This window comes from Anolis sagrei, chromosome 6 (genome assembly GCF_037176765.1).
Source record: "Anolis sagrei isolate rAnoSag1 chromosome 6, rAnoSag1.mat, whole genome shotgun sequence".
NCBI lineage: Eukaryota > Metazoa > Chordata > Lepidosauria > Squamata > Dactyloidae > Anolis > Anolis sagrei.
In genome coordinates, this window is record NC_090026.1 from 5,193,185 (window position 1) to 5,218,636 (window position 25,452).

The 25,452-nt window shown below is 44.4% G+C and overlaps 1 protein-coding gene across 1 annotated transcript in view; it reads left to right on the top strand.

The window, feature by feature from the left end:
* GRK1 (G protein-coupled receptor kinase 1) overlaps nt 1-25,452 on the top strand; it is a 46,580-nt gene that overhangs the window by 14,751 nt on the left and 6,377 nt on the right. Inside the window, exons 3-7 of the mRNA XM_060779858.2 lie at nt 12,023-12,150; nt 13,216-13,373; nt 17,969-18,052; nt 21,610-21,734; nt 23,856-24,060. Coding sequence (XP_060635841.2) covers nt 12,023-12,150; nt 13,216-13,373; nt 17,969-18,052; nt 21,610-21,734; nt 23,856-24,060 — 700 coding nt within the window. The remainder of the gene's footprint in view (nt 1-12,022; nt 12,151-13,215; nt 13,374-17,968; nt 18,053-21,609; nt 21,735-23,855; nt 24,061-25,452) is intronic.

Below are 25,452 nucleotides of genomic sequence, written 5' to 3' on the forward strand. Positions count from 1 at the left end.
GGTCAAGGTGTGATCCTCCCAAAACTGAGCATTTTCCTAGGTCTTATACAAAGGTTAATCCTAATTATGGTAGGACCTCTACTTTCATATGGGTTAGGGGTACAGAATCTACACAAAAGAGGAAAGAACACAACATTTTAAGACACTATTTTAAGGAGACCCCAGTGGCGCAGTGGGTTAAGATGCTGAGCTGCTGAGCTTGCTGACCGAAAGGTCACAGGTTCAAATCCAGTGAGCAGGGTGAGCTTCCGCTACCAGCTCCAGCTTCTGCCAACTTAGCAGTTCAAAAACATGTAAATGTGAGTAGATCAATAGGTACTGCTCTGGCGGGAAGATAATGGTGCTCCATGCAGTCATGGAGGTGTCTATGGCAACGCCGGCTCCAGCTTAGAACTGGAGATGAGCACCACACCTCAGAGTCGGACACGACTGGACTTAATGTTGGGGAAAACATTTACCTTTAGCTATTTGAATATAAGGGAAAACTTCTACAGTGAGAACTTCTACTGGAAGTTGGCTATGGAGTCGCATTGGTGGACCTACAGATGTCTAGACCAGAGTTTCTCAAACTGTGTTCCTCCAGATGTTTTGGACTTCAGCTCCCACCATTCCTAACAGCTGATTAGGAGCACTGTTTGAGAAACATTGGTCTAGACCAGTGGTTCTCAACCTGGGGTCTCCAGATGTTTTTGGCCTACAACACCCAGAAATCCCAGCCAGTTGACCAGCTGTTAGGACTTCTGGGAGTTGAAGGCCAAAAACATCTGGGGACCCCAGGTTGAGAACCACTGGTCTAGACAAATGTCATTTTTAGGAATCTCTTGATCAACCTCAACAGTCAACTTCAGTGGTCAACCAAATTGTGCTGATGGACCTACAAAGGTCTAGAGAAGTGTTTTCTCTAGCAATGTTTCAATCCACCAGCATGACTCTATCATCACTGAATCACACTGGTGAACCTAGCAATGCCTAGAGAAATATTCTCTCTCGAAATCCCTAGCTTCCCAAGCATGACACTTATGGTCGGCATCTGCTAGAAGCTGAACATAGAATTGTTCTGGAAGACTTACAAATGCCCACATGAGTGAGAAAGGCACTAAAATGACCTGGAACCTCAGCCCATATGTGGTTGATCCCAAGTAAGCCTTTTTCGGGTTCCACATTTTGACCAATTCCACTTTCTGACTGTGCTCCAAGCGTGGGCAAACTTAGGCCCTCCTGGTGTTTTGGACTTCAACTCCCATAATTCCTATTATCAGAGTTATCAGAGTTGAAGTCCAAAACACCAGGAGGGGCCAAGTTTGGCCATGCCTGCCCTAAACCATCAGCTAAGCAAGAGTATCCTGTATCTTCTGGATGCTTTTTCTGGAAAAACTTGGCACAGTTTGTTGGGAACCAGGTGGCCATCGATGCCAGCTCTCATCCCCACCATCTGCCTTCGTGTTTAGCAGCTGCTTCAGGAGGAAAAATACCATCCACAGCCTTGGAAGCATGGGGAAGGAGTCAAGGCAGCAAACTTACTTCTTCATCCATTCCTTCTATATATAGATGTTGCCGTGCAAAGCCAGCACAGAATATACAGATGAAAGCACATTCCTTTTCCACTGTCCCTCCACTTACATGTCTACATCATTTTCCAGCGAGGTTCTTGGTGCAAGGCCAGCGCTTCCATTAGGTAGAACAGACATTATCCTCCGTATTTTTAAAAACCAGGAGACGTATGTCCAAACAACATTAGGGTTTGGTTAAAATGGCTAAAATTATGAATAATATTGAATGCAGGATACCTGTCGTACACCAGAGCAGGAACACCTCTGACCTTAAACATCACACCAGCTTTGTAAAATCAGCAAGCACTTTATTGAAGAATATATGTAGACAAACAGTAAGAATAGCAAAAACAGTAAAGGTTCAATATATAAAGTAGTCTATAATCTTCAAGGGGGAAAAAAGATCCAAAAGTACATAAGAATCCATTAAACTAGGCACTTAAATCATTGAAACAAGACAGAAGGAAATTCTCATAGAGAAGTCTTAAGCTTGGCAAAAACTTGGTACATGAAACTAAGAGCACTTGAAAGCAAAACCGTGATGAATTCCAACGTTGACCCGACTGAGGCAACTCTTTCCCATGAATCATTATAAAGCTGTTTCAGATCCCAAAACTGAAAGGAAAGCATTTCTCTTGACCTTTCTCACCAGATAAAGGTTTGTTATCTCTCTTCTGCTGTAGATGAACCAATCGTCTTAGTCTCTGGAGACTTTGTCTCTGTTTTCTAAAACTTTGCTTTCTGTCCAAGCTTTTCATGATCTCTCATAAACTTCTGCACCTGACAGATCATCTTCAGACAGTTCTGAGAAAAACTGTGAAGGGCCTCTCCCAAGAATGTGGCCTTGTGAATATTCCTGAGACAGTTTGGGCCTTTCATCTGAGTTTAACTCAGGGCCAAGCAAGCCTCTTCCCAATGCCAACAGACCCCAGCCCACCATCAGGAACATCATTCCCATTCCCATCCTGAGCATCAGCATGAACATCAAAACTATCAGACACAATCAAAGGCTGACATACAACAATAACCCCTTCCTTCTCTTCTGTATTTCTATTTATTGAGTAAACTATCAATTATTATTAGTATTCAACCTGGATGGAGTGGCCAATGAGGTACCACAAGGTTCAGTCCTGGCCGAAGGCTATTCAATACCCCTATCAATGACTTGGATGGTGGATTAAAAGGCATTCTGATCAGATTCCCAGATGGCACCAAATTGGGACAGAGAGTGAATACCCCAGAGGATGGTAGATAGTTGCGGGGAATGCCGTGGATGTAGCATTCCTGGATTTCAGTAAGGCCTTTGACAAGGTCCCCCATGACCTTCTGGCAAGGAAACTAGTCCAATGTGGGTGAGGCAAAACTACAGTGAGGTGGATCTGTAATTGGTTAAATGGACAAACCCAAAGGGTGATTCTCACCAAGGCTTCCTCTTCATCTTGGAAAGAAGTGATGAGTGGAGTGCCATCAGCAGGGCTCCATCCTGGGCCCGGTCCTGTTTAGGATCGTTATCAATGACTTAGATGAAGGATTAGAAGGCAGGATCATCAAGTTTGCAGACGACACTAAATTGGGAGGGATAGTCAATAATCCAGAGGACAGGAGCAGGATTCAAAACGATCTTGACAGATTAGAGAGATGATTGGCCAAAACTAACAAAATGAAGTTCAACAGGGACAAATGCAAGATACTCCACTTTGGCAGAAAAAACGAAATGCAAAGATACAGAATGGGGGACAATGCCTGGCTTGAGAGCAGGACGTGTGAAAATGATCTCGCAGTCCTTGTGGACAGCAAGTTAAACATGAGCCAACAATGTGATGTGGCGGCAAAAAAAGCCAATGGGATTTTGGCCTGCATCAAGAGGAGCATAGTGTCTAGATCTAGGGAAGTCATGTTCCTCATGCTCTATTCTGCTTTGGTTGTGGTGCCCAGAATTGTGTCCAATTCTGGGCACCACAATTCAAGAGAGATATTGACAAGCTGGAATGTGTCCAGAGGAGGGCGACTAAAATGATAAAAGGTCTGGAGAACAAGCCCTATGAGGAGCGGCTTAAAGGGCTGGGCATGTTTAGCCTGAAGAAGAGAAGGCTGAGAGGAGATATGATAGTCATGTATAAATATGCGAGAGGAAGCCACAGGGAGGAGGGAGCAAGCTTGTTTTCTGCTTCCCTGGAGACTAGGATGCGGAACAATGGCTTCAAACTACAAGAGAGGAGATTCCATCTGAACATGATGAAGAACTTCCTGACTGTGAGAGGCTGAGAGCTGTTCAGCAGTGGAACTCTCTGCCCCAGAGTGTGGGGGAGGCTCTTTCTTTGGAAGCTTATAAACAGAGGCTGGATGGCCATCTGTCAGGGGTGCTTTGAATGCAATATTCCTGCTTCTTGGCAGGGAGTTGGACTGGATGGCCCATGAGGTCTCTTCCAATTCTATGGGGAAAGGATCCAAAATGACCTTAAGAGCTCAGAGAGCTGAATGGCCAAAACTAACAAAATGAATTTCAACAGGGAGACATGTACGATATGGCACTGAGGCAATGAAAATGAAATGCACAGACATGGGATGGGTGAGACTTGGCTTGAAAACAATCCATGGGAAAGGAATCAAAGAGTCTTAGAGTACAAGCTGAACATGAGCCAACGGTGTGATGCAGTTGCTAAGCAAGCCAATGGCATTCTAGGCTGTGTCAATGGGAGTCTGCTTTGGTCAGGCCTTCTCACCTGGAATAATCTTTCAAGAGGGATATTGGCACCAAAATGGAATATGACCAAAATGGCAAAAAGTTGGGAAACCAAGCCCTATAAAGATACTCCCATAGCCAACTCCATCCATTTGTTTTTACATCCTTTACAGCAGGCATGAGCAAACTTGGTTCCTCCAGGTGTTTTGGACTTCAAGTCCCACAATTCTTAACAGCCTACCGGGATTCTTATGGGTTTTTCGGGCTATAGGGCCATGTTCTAGAGGCATTTCTCCTGACGTTTCGCCTGCATCTATGGCAAGCATCCTCAGAGGTAGTGAGGTCTGTTGGAAATAGGACAATGGGTTTATATATCTGTGGAATGGCTGGGGTGGGGCAAGGAGCTCTTCTCTGCTGGAGCTAGGTGTGAATGGTTCAACTGACCACCTTCATTAGCATTTGAAGGCCTGGATGAGCCTGGGAAAATCTTTTGTTGAGAGGTGTTAAGATGTACCTGGTTGTTTCCTCTCTGCTGTTTTGCTGTTGTAATTTTAGAGATTTTTAATACTGGTAGCCAGATTTTGTTCATTTTCATGGTCTCTTTCTTTCTGTTGAAATTGTCTGGGAGTTGAAGTCCAAAACACCCGGAGGACCCAAGTTTGCTTTACAATATATCTCACCTTTTTTGTTTAGTTTGGCAGTAGCACTCTTTGGCAGAGAAAACTTCAACTTCCAGAATTCCATAACATTAAGCCATGGCAGTTCAATTAGTGTTAAACTGTATTTATTCTGCAGTGTAGATGCTCCCTAATAGATAGCAGACAGCTATGGTCATGCAATGGGGATTGTGCACAAGGGTTTGAACCTGAGTTTTGAGGTCCTTCATTCAGTGCTTTTGCTCCCTAGAGCCTACTAGGCATTGCTGAATTGCACCTTCAAGCAAGAATGCTGGGAGTTACAGTTCAACAATATAGGGAGGGAAACAGGAATCCCTTCCCATCCTGAAATTCTTCCCCAGGTGTGGAAGATACTCAGCCAGTTATCATAGAATCATAGAATCAAAGAATTGGAAGAGACCTCATGGGTCATCCAGTCCAACCCCCTGCCAAGAAGCAGGAATATTGCATTCAAATCATCCCTGACAGATGGCCATCCAGCCTCTGTTTAAAAGCTTCCAAAGAAGGAGCCTCCACCACACTCCAGGGCAGAGAGTTCCACTGCTGAACAGCTCTCACAGTCAGGAAGTTCCTCCTCATGTTCAGATGGAATCTCCTCTCTTGTAGTTTGAAGCCATTGTTCCATTGCGTCCTAGTCTCCAGGGAAGCAGAAAACAAGCTTGCTCCCTCCTCCCTGTGGGTTCCTCTCTCATATTTATACATGGCTATCATATCTCCTCTTAGCCTTCTCTTCTTCAGGCTAAACATGCCCAGCTCCTTAAGCCGCTCCTCATAGGGCTTGGTCTCCAGACCCTTGATCATTTTAGTCGCCCTCCTCTGGACACGTTCCAGCTTGTCAATATCTTGTGGTGCCCAGAATTGGACACAATATTCCAGGTGTGGCCTAACCAAAGCGGAATAGGAGGAACATGACTTCCCTAGATCTAGACACTATGCTCCTATCGATGCAGACCAAAATCCCATTGGCTTTTTTTGCCGCCACATCACATTGTTGGCTCATGTTTAACTTGTTGTCCATGAGGACTCCAAGATCTTTTTCACATGTATGTTGATATATGGTTGACTTCTGTAGGTGGAATAAAGAAAGCAGGAAAACAGACATATTATAGAATCATAAAGTTGGAAGAGACCCCAAAGGTCATCCAGTCCAACCCCCTGCTGCCACATAGGAAGACACAGTCCAAGCTCTCCCAGTAGATGGCCATCCAACTTCTGCTCGAACCTAGAACTGGCCAAAGAAGAACAGACAGGGACCACAACTTACCTTGATCTGGACCCTAGGCTCCTAATGATGTATCCTAGAATCGCGTTGGCTTTTTAAGCTGCTTCATCACACTCTTGACTCATATTTGGCATGTGGCCTTAGCTCTCCCTCCCAATTTGGTGCCACCTGCAAATTTAGCCTCCCGCCTTCTATTCCATTGTCCAAATCATTGATAAATATTTCTGACACAGCTTCCCAAAGATTATTTTCAGGCCAAACAAATTAGCCATCCTAATCTCCCTGCCCTCCCCTCCCTGCCAATTATTCCCCTTAAAGAGGCTTGTGGGACTTATCTGCTCAATGGCCTTCGTGGCGGATCCGGCAAAGAAGGTGTCGGAAAAGATCAGCATCAATATGATGCCTTCGGAGGGTGGGAGGGTGCGGTAGGAGCAGCCCATGGTAGAGTATAGTAATTGCATTGGGTCTCAATGCAATAATAGCACTGACCAACCTTGAATCGAGGCCCAGATATGTTTGTACCTCTCAATAATAGCACGAATAAATCTCAGATTAAAGGAACCATTAGGATTGTCATCACAATCCAGACCACTGCAATGACTACAATAACCCTGGCATCACAGCATGGAAAGGGAACCTAGAGGTTATCTAATACAACCTGCAAACAATAATTGGCAAATAGAACATCCCTGATAGGTAGACATCCAATAATAATAATAATAACAACAGATAAAGGTAAAGGTTTTCCCCTTGACATTAAGTCCAGTCGTGTCCAACTCTGGGGGTTGGTGTTCTGGGTGTTTTCCGTAGACGCCTCCAAGGTCATATGGCCAGCATGACCACACGGAGCGCCATTACCTTCCCGTCGGAACAGTATCTATTGATCTACTCACATTTGCATGTTTTTGAACTGCTAGGTTAGCAGAAGCTGGGGCTAACAGTGGGAGCTCACCCCGCTCCCCGGATTTGAACCTGTGAATTTTCAGTCAGCAAGTTCAGCAGCTCAGCAGTTCAACCCACTGTGGGGTATTATGGGGGCTCCATAATAACAACAACAACAACAACAACAATTACTGCAAACACATTTTGTTATTCTCCTCTCCCTAAAGCTTGCATTTAAAATCTATATAAATAAAAATGTAATGTTCGTTTGTGGGATTAACAGAACTCAAAAACCACTGGACGAATTGACACCAAATTTGGTCACAAGACACCTAACAACCCAATGTATGTCCTTCACTCAAAAAAATTGATTTTGTCATTTGGGAGTTGTAGTTGCTGGGATTTATAGTTCACCTACAATCAAAGAGCATTCTGAACCCCACTAACAATGGAATTGAACCAAACTTGGCACACAATTCTCCCATGACCAACAGAAAGGGTTTGGTGGGCAGTGTCCTTTGGATTTGGAGTTGTAGTTCACCTACATCCAGAGATCACTGTAGATTCAAACAATGATGGATCTCGATCAAACTCTACACGAATACTCAATATGCCCAAATGTGAACATTAGTGCAGTTTGGGGAAAATGGAATCTTGACATTTGGGAGTTGTAGTTTCTGGGATTTATAGTTCACCTACAATCACAGAGCATTCTGAACCCCAACAACGATAGAATTGGGCCAAACCTCCCACACAGAACCCCCCATGTGGGCTACAGCAATGCATGGCAGGGGACATGTAGTAGATATATAAAAATGCAATTATATATATATATATATATATATATATATATATATATAGGCAAAAGGTTGAAACACACTGAAGAAGGTATCTTTCCACAAAGGTCCATTGTGCAGCTCAGCCTCTTCGTAATGTTGAGTTGGATCCTGTTTTCGAATAACCTAGACCCCATCTACACTACCATATCATACCTTTTGATATGGCATTATATGGTCAGAGTAGTATAATGCAAGTTAACGTCATTGAACTGCGTTATATGAATCTACACTCATGATATAATGCACTTTCAAACTGTATTACATGGGCAGTGTCGATGAGGCCTTGATCACAGAACTATCTGAGTCCCCTAAAGTCATCTAGTCCACCCTTCTGCCATATTTGCATTTGACACCATGTAGACTGGGCATGGGCAAATTTGGGCCCTCCAAGTGTTTTGGACTTCAGCTCACACAATTCCTAACAGCTGGTAGGTCATGCCTAGTGTAGATTCACTCATGGAGGACTAGGAGAACTATAAGTGTTGCACTCTTATTTATTATTTATCTATTTACTAAATTTATATACCGCTTTTCTGAGCCCCCAGTGGCGCAATGGGTTAAACCGCTGAGCTGCTAAATTTGTTGACTGAAAGGTCGAGGTTTGAATCCAGGGAGCGGTGTGAGCTTCTGCTGTCAGCCCTAGCTTCTGCCAACCTAGCAGTTTGAAAACATGCAAGAGTGAGTAGATCAATAGATACCGCTCAGGCGGGAAGGTAATGGTGCTCCATGCAGTCATGCCGGCCACATGACCTTGGAGGTGTCTACGGATAATGTCAGCTTTTGGCTTAGAAATGGAGATGAGCACCAACCCCCCAGAGTCGGACACGACTGGACTTAATGTCGGGAAAATCTTTAGCTTTACCTATACCTCTTTTCTCCCCCTAAGGGAACTCAATGCTGTTCCCTACATTATAAAGGCAAAATTCAATGCCGTACATACTTGTGAAAACCAAAAGATAACAGCAAGGTACCGCTATAAATTAACCTAACCAAATTAAAACATAAACATAAAATACCATTTAGACACACAGCATAAAAATTAAACATTGATAATACAATAACATTTATATTAAAACCCACCAATAAACAACACATTTAAAAACAGTTATTAAAATCACACAATCCAAAATCAAGTCCGTAATCGTTCTATTGGTCCATTTACTATTCCTTATTATCTTATTGTACTACGAGCTTTGCTGTCCGAATGCTTGATCACATAACCATGTTTATACTTTCTTCCTGAATGTCAGGAGGGAGGGGCTGCTCTAATTTCACTAGGGAGGGAGTTCCATAGCTGAGGGGCCACCACTGGGAAGGACCTGTCTCTCATCCCCACCAGTTGCACTTCTGGGGAAGGTGAGGGCCTCCCCAGAAGATCTTAATCTCCTAGGTGGATCATAGAAGGAGATACATTTGGACAGGTAACCTGGACTGGAACCATTTCATAGAATCATAGAATCAAAGAGTTGGAAGAGACCTCATGGGCCATCCAGTCCAACCCCATTCTGCCAAGAAGCAGGAATATTGCATTCAAATCACCCCTGACAGATGGCCATCCAGCCTCTGCTTAAAAGCTTCCAAAGAAGGAGCCTCCACCACACTCCGGGGCAGAGAGTTCCACTGCTGAACGGCTCTCACAGTCAGGAAGTTCTTCCTCATGTTCAGGTGGAATCTCCTCTCTTGTAGTTTGAAGCCATTGTTCCACGTCCTAGTCTCCAAGGAAGCAGAAAACAAGCTTGCTCCCTCCTCCCTGTGGCTTCCTCTCACATACATATACATGGCTATCATATCTCCTCTCAGCCTTTTCTTCTTCAGGCTAAACATGCCCAGTTCCCTAAGCCGCTCCTCATAGGGCTTGTTCTCCAGACCCTTGATCATTTTAGTCGCCCTCCTCTGGACACATTCCAGCTTGTCAATATCTCTCTTGAATTGTGGTGCCCAGAATTGGACACAATATTCCAGATGTGGTCTAACCAAAGCAGAATTTAGGGCTTTATAGGCTAAAGCCAGCACTTTTAATTGTGCTCGGTAGCAGACTGGCAGCCAGTGGAGCTGGCATAACAAAGAAGTTGTATGCTTGGGTTGTTGTAGGTTTTTCGGGCTATATGGCCATGGTCTAGAGGCATTCTCTCCTGACGTTTCGCCTGCATTTATGTCAGGAGAGAATGCCTCTAGAACATGGCCATATAGCTCGAAAAAACCTACAACAACCCAATGATTCTGGCCTTGAAAGCCTTCAACAATACACTGAGTTGTATGCTTGCTGTACGCTGCCCCAGTTAGACATCTGGCTGCCACCCATTGGACCACCTGAAGTTTCCGAACAGTCTACAAATGCAACCCCACGTAGAGCATGTTGCAGTAGTCTATCCTTGACAAGCACATAGACCACTGTGACCAAGTCAGACTTCCCAAGGTATGGGCACAAGTGGTGCACAAGTTTTAGTTGTGCGAAAGCTCCCCTGGCCACCACCAAGACCTGGGCTTCCAGGCTCAATGATAAATCTAGGAAACTCCCAAGCTGTGGACTTGAAACACCTTTTCACCCAGCATCACACCAGTCCAGTAGTACTAATTATAAAAGTTTATTAAAGAAAGCGCATACAAAGGGGGGAAAGGCTTTTCCCAAAGAAGCAGTGGTGTATAATACAAAATAGTCGCAATTCAGAAATGTCCAGGTACATAAAGTCAAGAGAGCCAAAATCCACAGCAGGCTTTCAAACATAAATCCATAAACATGGAAACAGGAACTCTTTCCAAGGCAATCCCTTCAAGGAACAAAGGCACAGACAGGTAACTTGAATCATGAACTTATGGCAACGTTGTCTCCTCTGAGAGGTGTAAAACCAGCACCACTTAATTTAAGCCCGACCAAGTAGCCATGAGATCATGCTGAATGCACGTGGGCTTCAAGGTCTTCTTACAGATTCCCTCAGAACGTCTAATTCAGGGGTCCCCAAACTATGGCCCACGGGCCACTTCCGGCCCGCCAAGGGCCCTTATCCGGCCTGCGGAGGAGGAGCGCCACCCCCCCCCCCCCACACACACACACAGTGCCCCTCCGTTGGCTGGCTCACGCTATCCGTCAGGCCCAATGGACAGCATGAGCCAGCCAAGGGAGGCTGCTCCACGTGGTCTACTCGCGCGTAAAGCACCTTGCGAGGTGCTTTACTCGCAAGTAGGCCGCGCGGGCCTGCTCCTCCCTTGGCAGGCTCACACTATCCTTCAGGCCTGATGGGCAGCGTGAGCCAGCCAAGGGAGGCTGCCCCGGCGCTCCATGCAATCATGCTGGCCACATGACCTTGGAGGTGTCTATGGACAATGCCGGCTCTTCGACTTAGAAATGCAGATGAGCACCACACCCCAGAGTCAGACACGACTGGACTTCATGTCAGAGGAAAACCTTTAACCAGGAAAATTGTGGAAGATCCAGGGTGGGAGAAAGAACTCTTGTCTGTTGGAGGTAGGTATGAATGTTTCAATTGGCCACCTTGATTGCCATTTCATAGCCTGACAGTTTTTAGGGAGAATCCTTTGTTGAGAGGTGATTAGCTGGCCCTGATTGTTTCTTGTCTGGAGTTCCCCTGTGTTTGAGTGTTGTTCTTTATTTACAGTTATAATTTTAGAGTTTTTTAAATACTGGTAGCCAGATTTTGTTCAGATTAGAAATAGGAAGATTTCCCATTACTGCCTAAAGAGAGCTAGAAAGAAGGGCCCTTCCACACAGCAAAATAAGATATGTGCAACGTGCATAGGAATTTTTTTATTAATAAAAAAAAAAAAACTATAGTCCAGCCCTCCATCGGTCTGAGGGACAGTAAACTGGCCTCCGATTTAAAAAGTTTGAGGACCCCTGGTCTAATTAGTCTATTCTTCGCTCCCTCCTTTCTCAAACCTAATCTGGCTTCTCAGGAAAACTCCCCATTGGCCAAAAGCCATTTCACAAGGGAAATGAAACCTTCTCTTTCTGTTTGATTGGGAATGAGCACAGGAATCCCAAACATTAGCCTCCTCAGCCTGCAGTTCTCTCTGATCACTAGCAGACTCTTCATTCTGAAACTCATAAATTCCCTCATCCATTAAAACATCAGAAAAATCCTCTGCTGCTTGCTGAGCCACAACACTAAGCCACATCTCCCTTTTTTTTTCTTCTTTGCATTGCATCACAGGGAGCGATTGTCGAGAAGCGGATCCTGGCCAAAGTCCACAGCCGCTTCATCGTCACCTTGGCCTACGCTTTCCAGACCAAGCTAGACCTCTGTCTCGTCATGACGCTCATGAATGGAGGAGACCTCAGGTGAGGACCACCGAGAGAGGCATCCACACTGTGAAACAAAGGCAGTTTGATCCCCTATCAACTGCCAAGGCTCAAGGCTATGGAATCCCTGGACTTGTAGTTTCACAGGGTCTCCCGCCCTCTGCCAAAGAGTGCAAACTACAAATCCCATGCCTCTACAGCATTGAGCCATGACATTTGCTCTATGCCCTCATAGATAAGAAAGAACAATATTATGCATTGTTGCTGCTTTGCAAGGAAATCCTTTAAATGTGTTGTCGAATACTGTCGAATCACTGGGCTGGGGTGAGTTTTCCGGGCAGTATAGCCATATTCCAGAAGCATTCTCTCCTGATGTTTCACCCACATCTATAGCAGACATCCTCAGAGGTTGTGAGGTCTGTTGGAAACTAGGCTAGAGGGATTTATGTATCTGTGGAATGACGTCCAGGGTGGGAGGAAGAACTCTTGTCTGCTTGAGGCAAGGGCGAATGTTGCAGTTGGCCACCTTGATTAGCACTGAATGGCCTTGCAGCATCTAAGCCTGGCTGCTTCCTACCTGGGGGGATCCTTGGTTGGGAAGTGTTAGCTGGCCCTGATTGTTTCATGTCTGGAATTCCTCTGATTTCTGAGAACACTCAGAATTCAAAGTCAAAACCACAGAAAGAAGAGAGAAAAAGGCATATAATAATAATAATAATAATAATAATAATAATAATAATATGTTACTATGTTAACATTATTAATATTGATAATATTAACTTTGTTATTAATGTTATTCATATTACTGTTTTATTTATTTACAAGAATCTTTTTCTCTCTCAAAGGAGACCCAAAGCAGCCAACAATACTCAATACTCATTTTTTCCCAATGCCTCTCAATCTGTTTCCTGACCCTTTGAATTGAAGATGTTGGCAGAGGGTATTAATGAGTTTCTACTTGGTCATTCACCTTGAACCAAAATTGGGGGATTTTGAAGGCTGTTTTTTTAGAGTTAAAACTTGAGAAGTGTGGACAGGAATCCGCTTGTGAGTTTGCACAATGATTTGCATTCGATTGTTTTGATTTCCCTTGTCCGTTCACAGATACCACGTCTATAACGTGGACGAGAAGAACCCAGGGCTTTCCGAATCCCGGACCGTTTTCTACACGGCTCAAATCATTTGCGGCTTAGAACATCTGCATCAAAACCGCATCATCTATCGGGATCTGAAGCCGGAAAATGTCCTCCTGGATGACGCAGGTAAAAAAAAACATTTGATGGTCCTTTTGGGAGGGATGACAGATGGACTACAGAGCCCAGCATCCTCCATTCAAGTCATTAGTGGATTCTGGGAGTTGTAATCCAACAGAGTTGACCCCTAAACATAGAAGATTGGGCTTCCTGAAGATGTAGTGTATACATCCCCAGCCCCAAAATCTATTATTATGATTGTTGTTGTTGTTGTTATTGACACAAAAACACAGTATGTCATAGCAAATGAGATCTATATGCCGGATTTAACATCTCAAAATCACAACTCGAACATTTCCCAAGCATTTAGGACTGTGTGAAGTATTTTTGAATGATGCATGCAGATCCAAGTAAGGTGGTCTTTTGCAGTTGACAGATCGTGTGTTTGTCAATGTTTATTGTTTCCAAATGCCAGCTGAGATCTTTTGGCATGGCACCCAGTGTGCCAATGACCACTGGGACCACCTGTACTGGTTTATGCCAGAGCCTTTGCCATTCGATTTTGAGGTCCTGATAATGGCTGAGTTTTTCCTGTTGTTTTCCTCAATGCGACTGTCACCTGGTATGGCAACATCAATAATCCAAGCTTTTTTCTTTGGTGTATTGTGTTCCAAAACTTTGTCAGTCTGGATTCGAAAGCCCCACAGTATTTTTGTGTGTTCATTTTCCACTCACTTTGCAGGTTTATGATCCCACTAGTTCTTTACCACTGGAAGGTGGTACTTGTGACATAAGTTCCAATGAATTATTTGGGCCACAGAGTTGTGCCTCTGTTTGTAGTCCGTCTGTGCGATTTTCTTGTGGCAGCTGAGGATGCCATCTTGTCGTGGTGGGGGACTTAACTGCTCCAAGGGTGCTGAGAGCTGGGCTGATGGTAGTGTAACTACTAGCAGATCCAACCAAGCCAGAGATGTCTCAGCTGAAGTGTGGAACTAAGAGCACCTAACCCATTAGCACTATGGAGAAACAAACCAAAACGAAGTCTATACTGGCTCGGTTGACGCCCAGGATAAAAAGGACCGCGGTGGATGCTACTGATTCTGGACATCCATTGACAAGTGCGCTACAGAATCAAAATACAAATGAACAGACACAAAAGCAGCAAAAATATACAATGCCAGAAAACCACACAAGTATTATTATTATTATTATTATTATTATTATTATTATTTTACTGACACAAAAGCACAGTATGTCACACCAAATGAGATCTCTATGCTGGATTTTGTATCACAAAATCTCAAGTCGAACACTTCCCAAGCGTCTAGGACTGTGTGATGTATTTTCGAATGATGCGAGCAGATCCAAGTCAGGTGGCCTTTGGCAGTTGACAGATCATGATTTTGTCAATGTTTATTGTTTCCAAATGCCGGCTGAGATCTTTTGGCATGGCACCCAGAGCGCCAATGACAGTGCGCCATAAACCTGTACTGGTTTATGCAATCAGAGCCTTTGCAGTTGGATTTTGAGGTTCTGATAAAGGTTGAGTTTTTCCTGTTGTTTTTCCCCAATGCGACTGTCACCTGGAATGGTGACATCAGTAATCCAAACTTTTCCCTTTTCCACAATCTTGATGTCTGGTGTATTGTATTCCTAAACTTTGTCAGTCTGGATTCAAAAGTTCAGCAGTTTTTTTGCGTTATTATTATTATTATTATTATTATTATTATTATTGACACAAGTATGCCACAGTAAACAAGATACATATGCTGGATTCTTCTTGTTCTTCTTGTTCTTGTTCTTCTTATGTTGTTGTTGCTATTGATGATGTTGTCGTCGTCATCTAGCAAAGTTCAGGTGTTTCACTTTCCTTGACATTTGGAAATGAAGCTGAAAACAGCCTCGGATTAGGAAAGTGACACTATGTAACACTATGATTTTTGTTCCTGGGTTATAAATCTCATTTCCTAACTGGTTCTATCATAGAAACATGGGAAAAGTTTATGAAATTGCAAAAACTTTGTTTTGGTGGGACATCCTGCTATAGCACATTTTGCTCTAGTTTTTCAATGAGTCTCATAATTGAGTCCCAACCAATTCAAAGCCACAAAAACAAAGTTTCTGGAGCAGAAAAACTACTTTCAAATGAAGCAGGAAATAACACTTTCGAACCAGTAATGGTTTGTTTTTTCTTTATTGTGTTACATAGTGTAATCCCATTTCAATAATAATAATAATAATAATAATAATAGATCACATCCTGAGCTGCTGCAAGAATATTGTGCAGACAGACTACAAACAGAGGCACAACACTGTTGCTCAGATGATTCATTGGAACTTATGCCACAAAGACCATCTGCCTGCGACAAAGAACTGCTGGGATCACAAGCCGGAAAAAGTTAGAGAATGAACATGCCAAACTCCCCTGGGACTTCCGGATTCAGCCAGACAGAGTTTTTGAGCACAACACTCCTGATCTCACCATCGTGTTAAAAAACAAAGTATGAATTGTTGATGTCGCAATCCCAGGTGACAGCAGGATTGCAGAGAAACAACGGGAAAAGCTGACACGATATGAGGATTTAAAAATCGAACTGCAAAGACTCTGGCACAAGCCAGTCAAGCTGATCCCAGTGGTGATCTGCACACTGGGTGCAGTACCTAAAGACCTTGGCCTGCACTTAAACACAATTGGCGCTGACAGAATTATCATCTGCCAGCTGCAGAAGGCCACCTTACTGGGATCTGCACGCATCATTCGCCGATACATCACACAGTTCTAGACACTTGGGAAGTGTCTGACGTGTGATCCAATTCAACAGCCAGCAGAGTGTCTGCTGTGGACTCATCTTGTTGTGTTTCAAATAATAATAATAATAATAATAATAATAATAATAATAATCTTTATTTATATCCTGCCACCATCTCCCCAAAGGGAACTCGGGATGGCTAACATGCCCAAAGGCCAAAAGTTTAATACAGCAAAATAAAATACAGAATGCAGACAACAAAAATTACATCAGAATAAAATGCATACAGTAGCAAAATAAAATAAACAAAGCAAATTAACACAATATAAAATCGAACAGAATGGGCAGGCCGAATGGACGAGGTAAAATGATAAAACCCTGGATGAGGTAGGAATAGAAAATCTGTATTGTCAAAGGCTTTCATGGCCAGAATCACTGGGTTGTTGTAGGTTTTTTTCGGGCTATATGGCCATGTTCTAGAGGCATTCTCTCCTGACGTTTCGCTTGCATCTATGGCAAGCATCCTCAGAGGTAGTGAGGATGCTTGCCATAGATGCAGGCGAAACATCAGGAGAAAATGCCTCTAGAACATGGTCATATAGCCCGAAAAAGCCTACAACAACCCAGAAAATATGTAATTGAGGGGAGCCCAAAAAGGATAAACAGCGAGGTAGGCACCTCTTCAGTGTGCCACTTATTTGCAAGACTAAACAATTGAATTAAACAGTAGAGACATCAGACTGGCAACAAAGATCCGCCTAGTCAAAGCCATGGTATTCCCTGTAGTCACCTACAGATGTGAGAGCTGGACCTTAGGGAAGGCTGAGCGAAGGAAGAGAGATGCTTTTAAGCTGTGGTGTTGGAGGAAAGTGCTGAGAGTGCCTTAGACTGCGAGAAGATCCAACCAGTCCATCCTCCAGGAAAGAAAGCCCGGCTGCTCATTGGAGGGAAGGAGACTAGAGACAAAGTGGAAGTCCTTTGGCCACATCATGAGGAGACAGGAAAGTCTAGAGAAGACAATGACGCTGGGGAAAGTGGAAGGCAAAAGGAAGAGGGGCCGACCAAGGGCAAGATGGATGGATGGCATCCTTGAAGTGACTGGACTGACCTTGAGGGAGCTGGGGCTGGTAACGGCCGACAGGGAGCTCTGGCGTGGGCTGGTCCATGAGGTCACGAAGAGTCGGAGACGACTGAACGAATGAACAACAACAACAAACAATTGAAATCTTAAATGGCACAACAATATTTGGCCAAACTGGCTTGGGGATTCTGGGAGCTGCACTTCCAAAACCCTAATGATCTTTTCCTTTCCCAAAATCTGAAGATCACATAAAATGGTGCATCTACACGATAGAATTAATTCCTTTCGACACTGCTTGAACAGACACATCTCATTGCTATGGGATACAGGGATGTGTAGTTTCCCTTGACTTCTTGAACACCCAAAAAGCCGATTCCGAGCTCCGATTTGGGCCAGAAAATGCAAATCAGCCTCATTTCCTAAAGTAGGTTTCTTGACTGAATATGTCAAGGTATTCTTGCTCGAGGCTTCTGGATGTCTTTGCAAAGGCAGAGCGGTGCTGGAGGCATGAGTCACCGCCCAGGGAGCTAATCCGGTATCAAGGCTGGCTAAAAATAAACCCAAATGCCAACAAACTCAGGAATCCTGCCTTGCCCTCCACATTTGCAAGCATTAAATCAGGCATGGGCCAACTTGGGCCCTCCAGGTGTTTTGGACTCCAATTCCCACAATTCCTAACAGCCTACCGGCTGTTAGGAATTGTGGGAGTTGGAGTCCAAAACACCTGGAGGGCCCAAGTTGGCCCTTGCTTGTGCTAGATGGATTAGCCGATCTCTAGTTCAATTCATTCTCTTTTCTTTCTGCAATGTATGCATTACGCTTTTCTTTCCCAGGGCATGTCCGGCTTTCGGATCTGGGCTTGGCGGTGGAGCTCCCGGACGGGAAAGACAAGACCACAGGCTACGCTGGGACACCAGGTGGGCTTTTGGGGAGGGCTTGAGAGCCCTGAAACAACTGGGGACAAAGGGAGGAAGCAAAGGAAGAGAGAGAATCTGGGGCATTTTTAAGGCGGCTGGAAAAGCAGAGGATTAATCTGGGTCACCAAATACCAACGGTTTGGAGGATATGTTGGTGCAGCCGGACCGCAACTCCTAGCATCCTTCATCATAATATTATAATTATTTATTATTTACGGTATTTATATTCTGCCCTTCTCACCCCGCAGGGGACTCAGGGTGGATTACAATGTACGTATACATGGCAAACATTCAATGCAATAGACACACAACATATATAGACAGACACAGAGGCAATTTAACATTCCAGCTTTTTCATGAGGATATTCTGGCCACCAAGGGAGCTGTCGCTTCACCGTCCATTTGTGACACTGATGGAGTACTTCCTCATTCTTTGCATGCTTGCTGGAGATTTTTATGGCATCATAAATTAGCCTCCCTGCATAACATGGCAAACATTCAATGCCATAGACACACAACATATATAGACAGACACACAAAGGCAATTTAACATTCCAGCTTTTTCATGAGGGTGTTCTGACCACCAGGGGAGCTGTCGCTTCACCGTCCATTTGTGACACCGATGGAGTACTTCCTCATTCTTTGCATGCTTGCTGGAGATTTTTATGGTGTCATAAATTAGCTTCCCCTTCTCACCCCGCAGGGGACTCAGGGCGGATTACAATGTACATATACATGGCAAACATACAGTGCAATAGACACACAACATATATAGACAGACACACAGAGGCAATTTAACATTCCAGCTTTTTCATGAGGGTATTCTGGCCACCAGGGGAGCTGTCGCTTCACCGTCCATTTAGGACACTGATGGAGTACTTCCTCATTCTTTGCATGCTTGCTGGAGATTTTATGGCATCATAAATTAGCCTCCCTGCATAACATGGCAAACATTCAATGCCATAGACACACAACATATATAGACAGACATACAAAGGCAATTTAACATTCCAGCTTTTTCATGAGGGTGTTCTGACCACCAGGGGAGCTGTTGCTTCATCGTCAATTTTGACTCTGATGGAGTACTTCCTCATTCTTTGCATGCTTGCTGGAGATTTTTATGGCGTCGTAAATTAGCTTCCCCTTCTCACCCCGCAGGGGACTCAGGGCAGATTACAATGTACATATACATCGCAAACATTCAATGCAATAGACACACAACATATATAGACAGATACACAGAGGCAATTTAACATTCCAGCTTTTTCATGAGGGTATTCTGGCCACCAGGGGAGCTGTCGCTTCACCGTCCATTTAGGACACTGATGGAGTACTTCCTCATTCTTTGCATGCTTGCTGGAGATTTTTATGGTGTCACAAATTAGCTTCCCCTTCTCACCCCGCAGGGGACTCAGGGCAGATTACAATGTACATATACATCGCAAACATTCAATGCAATAGACACACAACATATATAGACAGATACACAGAGGCAATTTAACATTCCAGCTTTTTCATGAGGGTATTCTGGCCACCAGGGGAGCCTTTGCTTCACCATTCATTTGTGACACTGATGGAGTAATTCCTCATTCTTTGCATGCTTGCTGGAATTTTTTATGGCATCATAAATTAGCCTCCCTGCATAACATGGCAAACATTCAATGTCATAGACACACAACATATATAGACAGACACACAGAGGCAATTTAACATTCCAGCTTTTTCATGAGGGTGTTCTGGCCACCAGGGGAGCTGTCGCTTCACCGTCCGTTTGTGACACTGATGGAGTACTTCCTCATTCTTTGCATGCTTTCTGGAGATTTTTATGGCGTCGTAAATTAGCTTCCCCTTCTCACTCCGCAGGGGACTCAGGGCAGATTACAATGTACATATACATGGTAAACATACAGTGCAATAGACACACAACTTATATAGACAGACACACAAAGGCAATTTAACATTCCAGCTTTTTCATGAGGGTGTTCTGGCCACCAGGGGAGCTGTCGCTTCACCGTCCGTTTGTGACACTGATGGAGTACTTCCTCATTCTTTGCATGCTTGCTGGAAATTTTTATGGCATCATAAATTAGCCTCCCTGCATAACATGGCAAACATTCAATGTCATAGACACACAACATATATAGACACACAGAGGCAATTTAACATTCCAGCTTTTTCATGAGGGTATTCTGGCCACCAGGGGAGCTGTCGCTTCACCGTCCATTTGTGACACCGATGGAGTACTTCCTCATTCTTTGCATGCTTGCTGGAGATTTTTATGGTGTCATAAATTAGCTTCCCCTTCTCACCCCGCAGGGGACTCAGGGCGGATTACAATGTACATATACATGGCAAACATACAGTGCAATAGACACACAACATATATAGACAGACACACAGAGGCAATTTAACATTCCAGCTTTTTCATGAGGGTATTCTGGCCACCAGGGGAGCTGTCGCTTCATCGTCCATTTGTGACACTGATGAAGTATTTCCTCATTCTTTGCATGCTTGCTGGAGATTTTTATGGCGTCGTAAATTAGCCTCCTCGCATAAGCGATATCTAAATTTCCTACTTGACAGATGCAACTGTCTTTTGGGCTGCAAAGGTCAACAGCAAGCTAAATAGCCATATCTAAATCCAAATTGGCGACCAATGACCCAGTCCAAAACCTGTCCATAGTCCATTCTCAAAGACATTGTGAGTGTTGTTACCCTGCTACCCGAATGCCTGGTCCCAAAACCGGGTTTTGAGCTTCTTCCTGAAGGAAAGTCGGGATGTAGATGACCTAATTTCGTTGGGGAGTGTGTTCTACAGGTGGAGGGCCATCACCGAGAAGGCCCTGTCTCTCGTCCCTGCCAAGCATATTTGCAACGGAAGTGGGATCGAGATCATGGCCTCCCCGGATGATCTTGGACTCCGAAGCGAGACATAGAGACAAGAGGCAAATTATTCAGCTATTGTGCCACGCTCTTTAATAGCCCTGTCTGTGATTCAGAAACAAAGGGGACATTGGCCATTTCAACATTCTTTATTTGGCCAATGCTTCCTATCTCAGAAATAAAATAGAACCTATTTAATAGATGTATAGGAATAAAGTGGAATAAATATGGTTGGAAGGAGAGAGGAAAGAGGCAAAGGTCTAAAGGTGGAGCGGTCTCGGAGTCTTTATGCAAAAGAGAGGACAGCGCTTATCTCGTTCTGGCTTGGAAAACTATAAATTCCTAACTATAAATCCCTTTTTATTAGGGGCGGAGGTAGCGGTGTTCGATAACAATCATTGTGTGCTTTTACGTCATTCCAACATATATGTTAGGAATGGTGGGAGTTCGTCCAAAACACCTGGAGGAGGGCCAGAGTTTGCCCATGGCTGATCTAAATAGATCAATGAAAACGAGCCTCCCTCCACTCTTCAATACAGTTGTACTAACCCCAGTGGCTGTCTGATTAGTGGATTCTGGGATTTGTATTCCCTTCGAAAAGCACCTCCCCCCCCCCCCCCCCAACCTAGTTGTGGATTACAGTTTCACTTCTCTCTCTTTCTCCATCGCAATAGGATTCATGGCTCCGGAGCTGCTCAAAGGGGTGGAATACGACTCCAGCGTGGACTACTTCACCCTTGGAGTCACCATCTTCGAGATGATCGCCGCCAAGGGACCTTTCCGCAGCCGAGGCGAGAAGGTAATGCCTTCTCTCGGAGGGATTGCAGGTCCCAGAACTCCCCAGCTGCCAGCATGGCCAATGGCAGTCAACAACGTCCAAAGGGTTATTTTAGCCCATACCTGGGACTATCCAAAGCTGGATCAAAACCTGGGGCTATCCAAAGCAGAGTTTGACAAAAGTTGTCTCAAAACCTCAAGTGTTTGGTTTGAATGCAGAACTGCTCCAAAAAAAATGTGGCAAAAAAGCATCATTTATGTGAGCGGCCATTTGCAGCCTTTTCGGTCGGCTGGAAGGCAAATAATTGGCTGGATAAGGCTAGGAAGCAATGGAGCCATGGATTCAGAGATGCCATAAAAGAAGTTTTCCCCAAAACATTACGAAAAACTTCCTGAGAGTAAGAGCTATTAGACAGTGGAATGGACTGCCTTGGAGTCCCCTTCTCTGGAAGTTTTTAAGCAGAAGCTGGATGGCCATCTGTCAGGAGGGCTTGGATTGGGCTGGATGTTTAGCACAGCTGGTAAATCATCAGCAATTATAAGATCTATCAACCAAAAAGTTGCAAGTTCGACGCCCTGGGTTGGCATGAGCTGCCAACTGTCTGCCTAGCTCACTGCTTACCTAAGCAATTCGAAAACAGCTTTAGCTGCGATTAGAGAAATTAGGTACCACTAAAAGCGGAGGAGGTGTTTTACGACACCATAAAGAAAAAAGATCAGAAAATGCTAGCCAACCAAAAGAAAGGAGGAAGTCCTGATGGCTCTTTGTCATAGCACCCCCTGGCCTTGAGCCCAACCTTCCATGACACCTCCTTCTGTTCTGTCTGTCTGTGTGTTGTCTATACAAAGTGGCGTTGAATGTTTACCTGTCAGGAGTCAATATCTGACGGCATGAAGACATCACAAATTTCCTCCGTGGCATCCTGACTGAATCATCCTGGCTACCTTTTCTCTCTGTGACATTTTGAAGCTAGCAAAGGACGCTGGAACCCTTGTATTGGAACTTGTGAAGCAACAAGCTCTAATAAGGAAACTGAGAAGAGGAGGGGGGAGATGGGCAGGAAAGGTGTATAAAAGGAAGTGGTGGTGGGAAAAAGTCAGTAGTGTCTTTCTTTGCTGCAGAGATACAAGCAATATATTCATTTCCAAGCAAAACCGGCTTGTGAGTGATCATTTAATATTGCTATATATAACCTACAGTCTTACATTACAATGTATGTGTACTGTGATCCGCCCTGAGTCCCCTTTGGGATGAGAAGGGTGCAATATAAATAAAGTGTTGTTGTTGTTGTTGTTGCTGCTGCTGTTGTTGTTATTATTATTATTATTATTATTATTATTTCTGTCTGGCAGAAGGGGGTTGGACTGAATAACCTTTAGGGGACTTCAAGCTTTATAATTCCCTGACCTTACGACACAGTCAGCTGTACTTCACTGATTGAATATCTCCAACATTTAGGCAATCATTTAGGGATAGGAATGCTGTATATTTCCATATATTGGGTTGCTGTAGGTTTTTTCAGGCTACATGGCCATAGTCTAGAGGCATTCTCTCCTGACGTTTCACCTGCATCTATGGCAAGCATCCTCAGAGGTAGTGAGGTCCTCACTACCTCTGAGGATGCTTGCCATAGATGCAGGCGAAATGTCAGGAGAGAATGCCTCTAGACCATGGCCATATAGCCTGAATGCCTCTAGAGAATGCCTCTAGACCATGGCCATATAGTCCTCACTACCTCTGAGGATGCTTGCCATAGATGCAGGCGAAACTTCAGGAGATAATGCCTCTAGACCATGGCCATACAGCCCGAAAAAACCTACAACAACCCAGTGATTCCGGCCATGAAAGCCTTCGACAATACACTTCCATATATTGTTGGACTACAGTGGAACTCTCTGCCCCGAACTGTGGTGGAGGTTCCTTCTTTGGAGGCTTTGAAGCAGAGGCTGGATGGCCATCTGTCAGGGGTGCTTTGAATGTGATTTCCCTGCTTCTTGGCAGAACGGGGTTGGACTAGATGGCCCACGAGGTCTCTTCCAACTCTATAATTCTATGATTCTATGACACACTGCTCAAATCTTTGGCCTTCTCTGCCCAAATGTGCTACAAGTTCCATGATTATATCTGTATCCGCTTCTGCAGGTAGAGAACAAGGAGGTGACCCGCCGGATCCTGAATGACCCGGTGACGTATCCCGATGACAAGTTCAGCGCGGCCTGCAAAGCCTGCCTGGATGCCCTGATGGCCAAAGACCCGGCCAACCGGCTGGGCTTCAAGAACAACGACTGCAGCGAACTGAAGAACCACGCGCTCTTCAAGCCCATCAACTGGGGACGGCTAGAGGCAGGTAACGACAACCAGGAGAGGCGGACTACGCAGCTTCCCCACCACCTTTTCCAGGCATAGGCTGTTAGGAATTGTGGGAGTTGAAGTCCAAAACACCTGGAGGGCTCAAGTTGGCCCATTCTGGTGTCGATTGTAAGGTGCACCCTAATTTCAGTTCAGCAACCCTTGTGATTCTAAAATATACTCAATTTTCAGAGATGTTTACATAAAGGAATAATGTGTATCTAATAATAATAATAATAATAATAATACTGCAATATTTCTCCAATTGTAAGAAATATCCTAATTTCAGTACCACGACCACTGATATGTGGGAACTGCCTGGCGAGCATTACGCTAACCAAAATTAGTAACCAAAGTTCCAGATTAAAGACTCGCTAGAAGTGAAGACAAAGGACAAAGGTGTTTCATGGCATTATTGGCCAAGAATTGATGCTTCTGGGCTTCTACCCAAAAGTACAAGCATAAAATAACATGTGCTGTGCTAAACAGTTTTATACAAGGTTGTTGTCGGTTTTTTAGGCTGTATGGCCATGTTCTAGAAGCATTCTCTCCTGAAGTTTCACCTACATCTATCTCAGGCATCCTCAGAGGTTGTGAGGTCTGTTGGAAACTAGGAAAATTGGGTTTATATATCAGTGGAATAATGTCCAGGGTGGGAGAAAGAACTCTTGTCTGTTGGAGCTAGGTGTGAATGTCTCAGTTGGCCCCCTTGATTAGCATTTGATGGCTTGACAGTTTGATGGACACCTAAAAACTGTCAGGCCATCAAATGCTGTGTGATGAATCGGCTTAAGGAGCTGGGCATGTTTAGCCTGAAGAAGAGAAGGCTGAGAGGAGATATGATAGCCATGTATAAATATGTGAGAGGAAACCACAGGGAGGAGAGAACAAGCTTGTCTTCTGCTTCCCTGGAGACTAGGACGCAATGGAACAATGGCTTCAAACTACAAGAAGGAGATTCCATCTGAACATGAGGAAGAACTTCCTGACTGTGAGAGCCGTTCAGCAGTGGAACTCTCTGCCCCGGAGTGTGGTGGAGGATCCTTCTTTGGAAGCTTTTTAAACAGGGGCTTGATGGCCATCTGTCAGGGGTGATTTGAATGCAATATTCCTGCTTCTTGGCAGAATGGGGTTGGACTGGATGGTCCACGAGGTCTCTTCCAACTCTTTGATTCTATGATTCCATGAATCCATGAATAATGTGTGCAGATCCAAGTAGGGTGGCCTTTTGCAGCAGACAGATGGTAATTTTGTCAGCACCGATTGTGTTTAAGTGCAGGCCAAGGTCTTCAGGCACTGCACCCAGTGTGCCCATCACCACTAGGACCACCTTTTCTGGCTTGTGTCAGAGTTTTTGCAGTTCGATCTTTAAATTATCAAACTGTGTCAG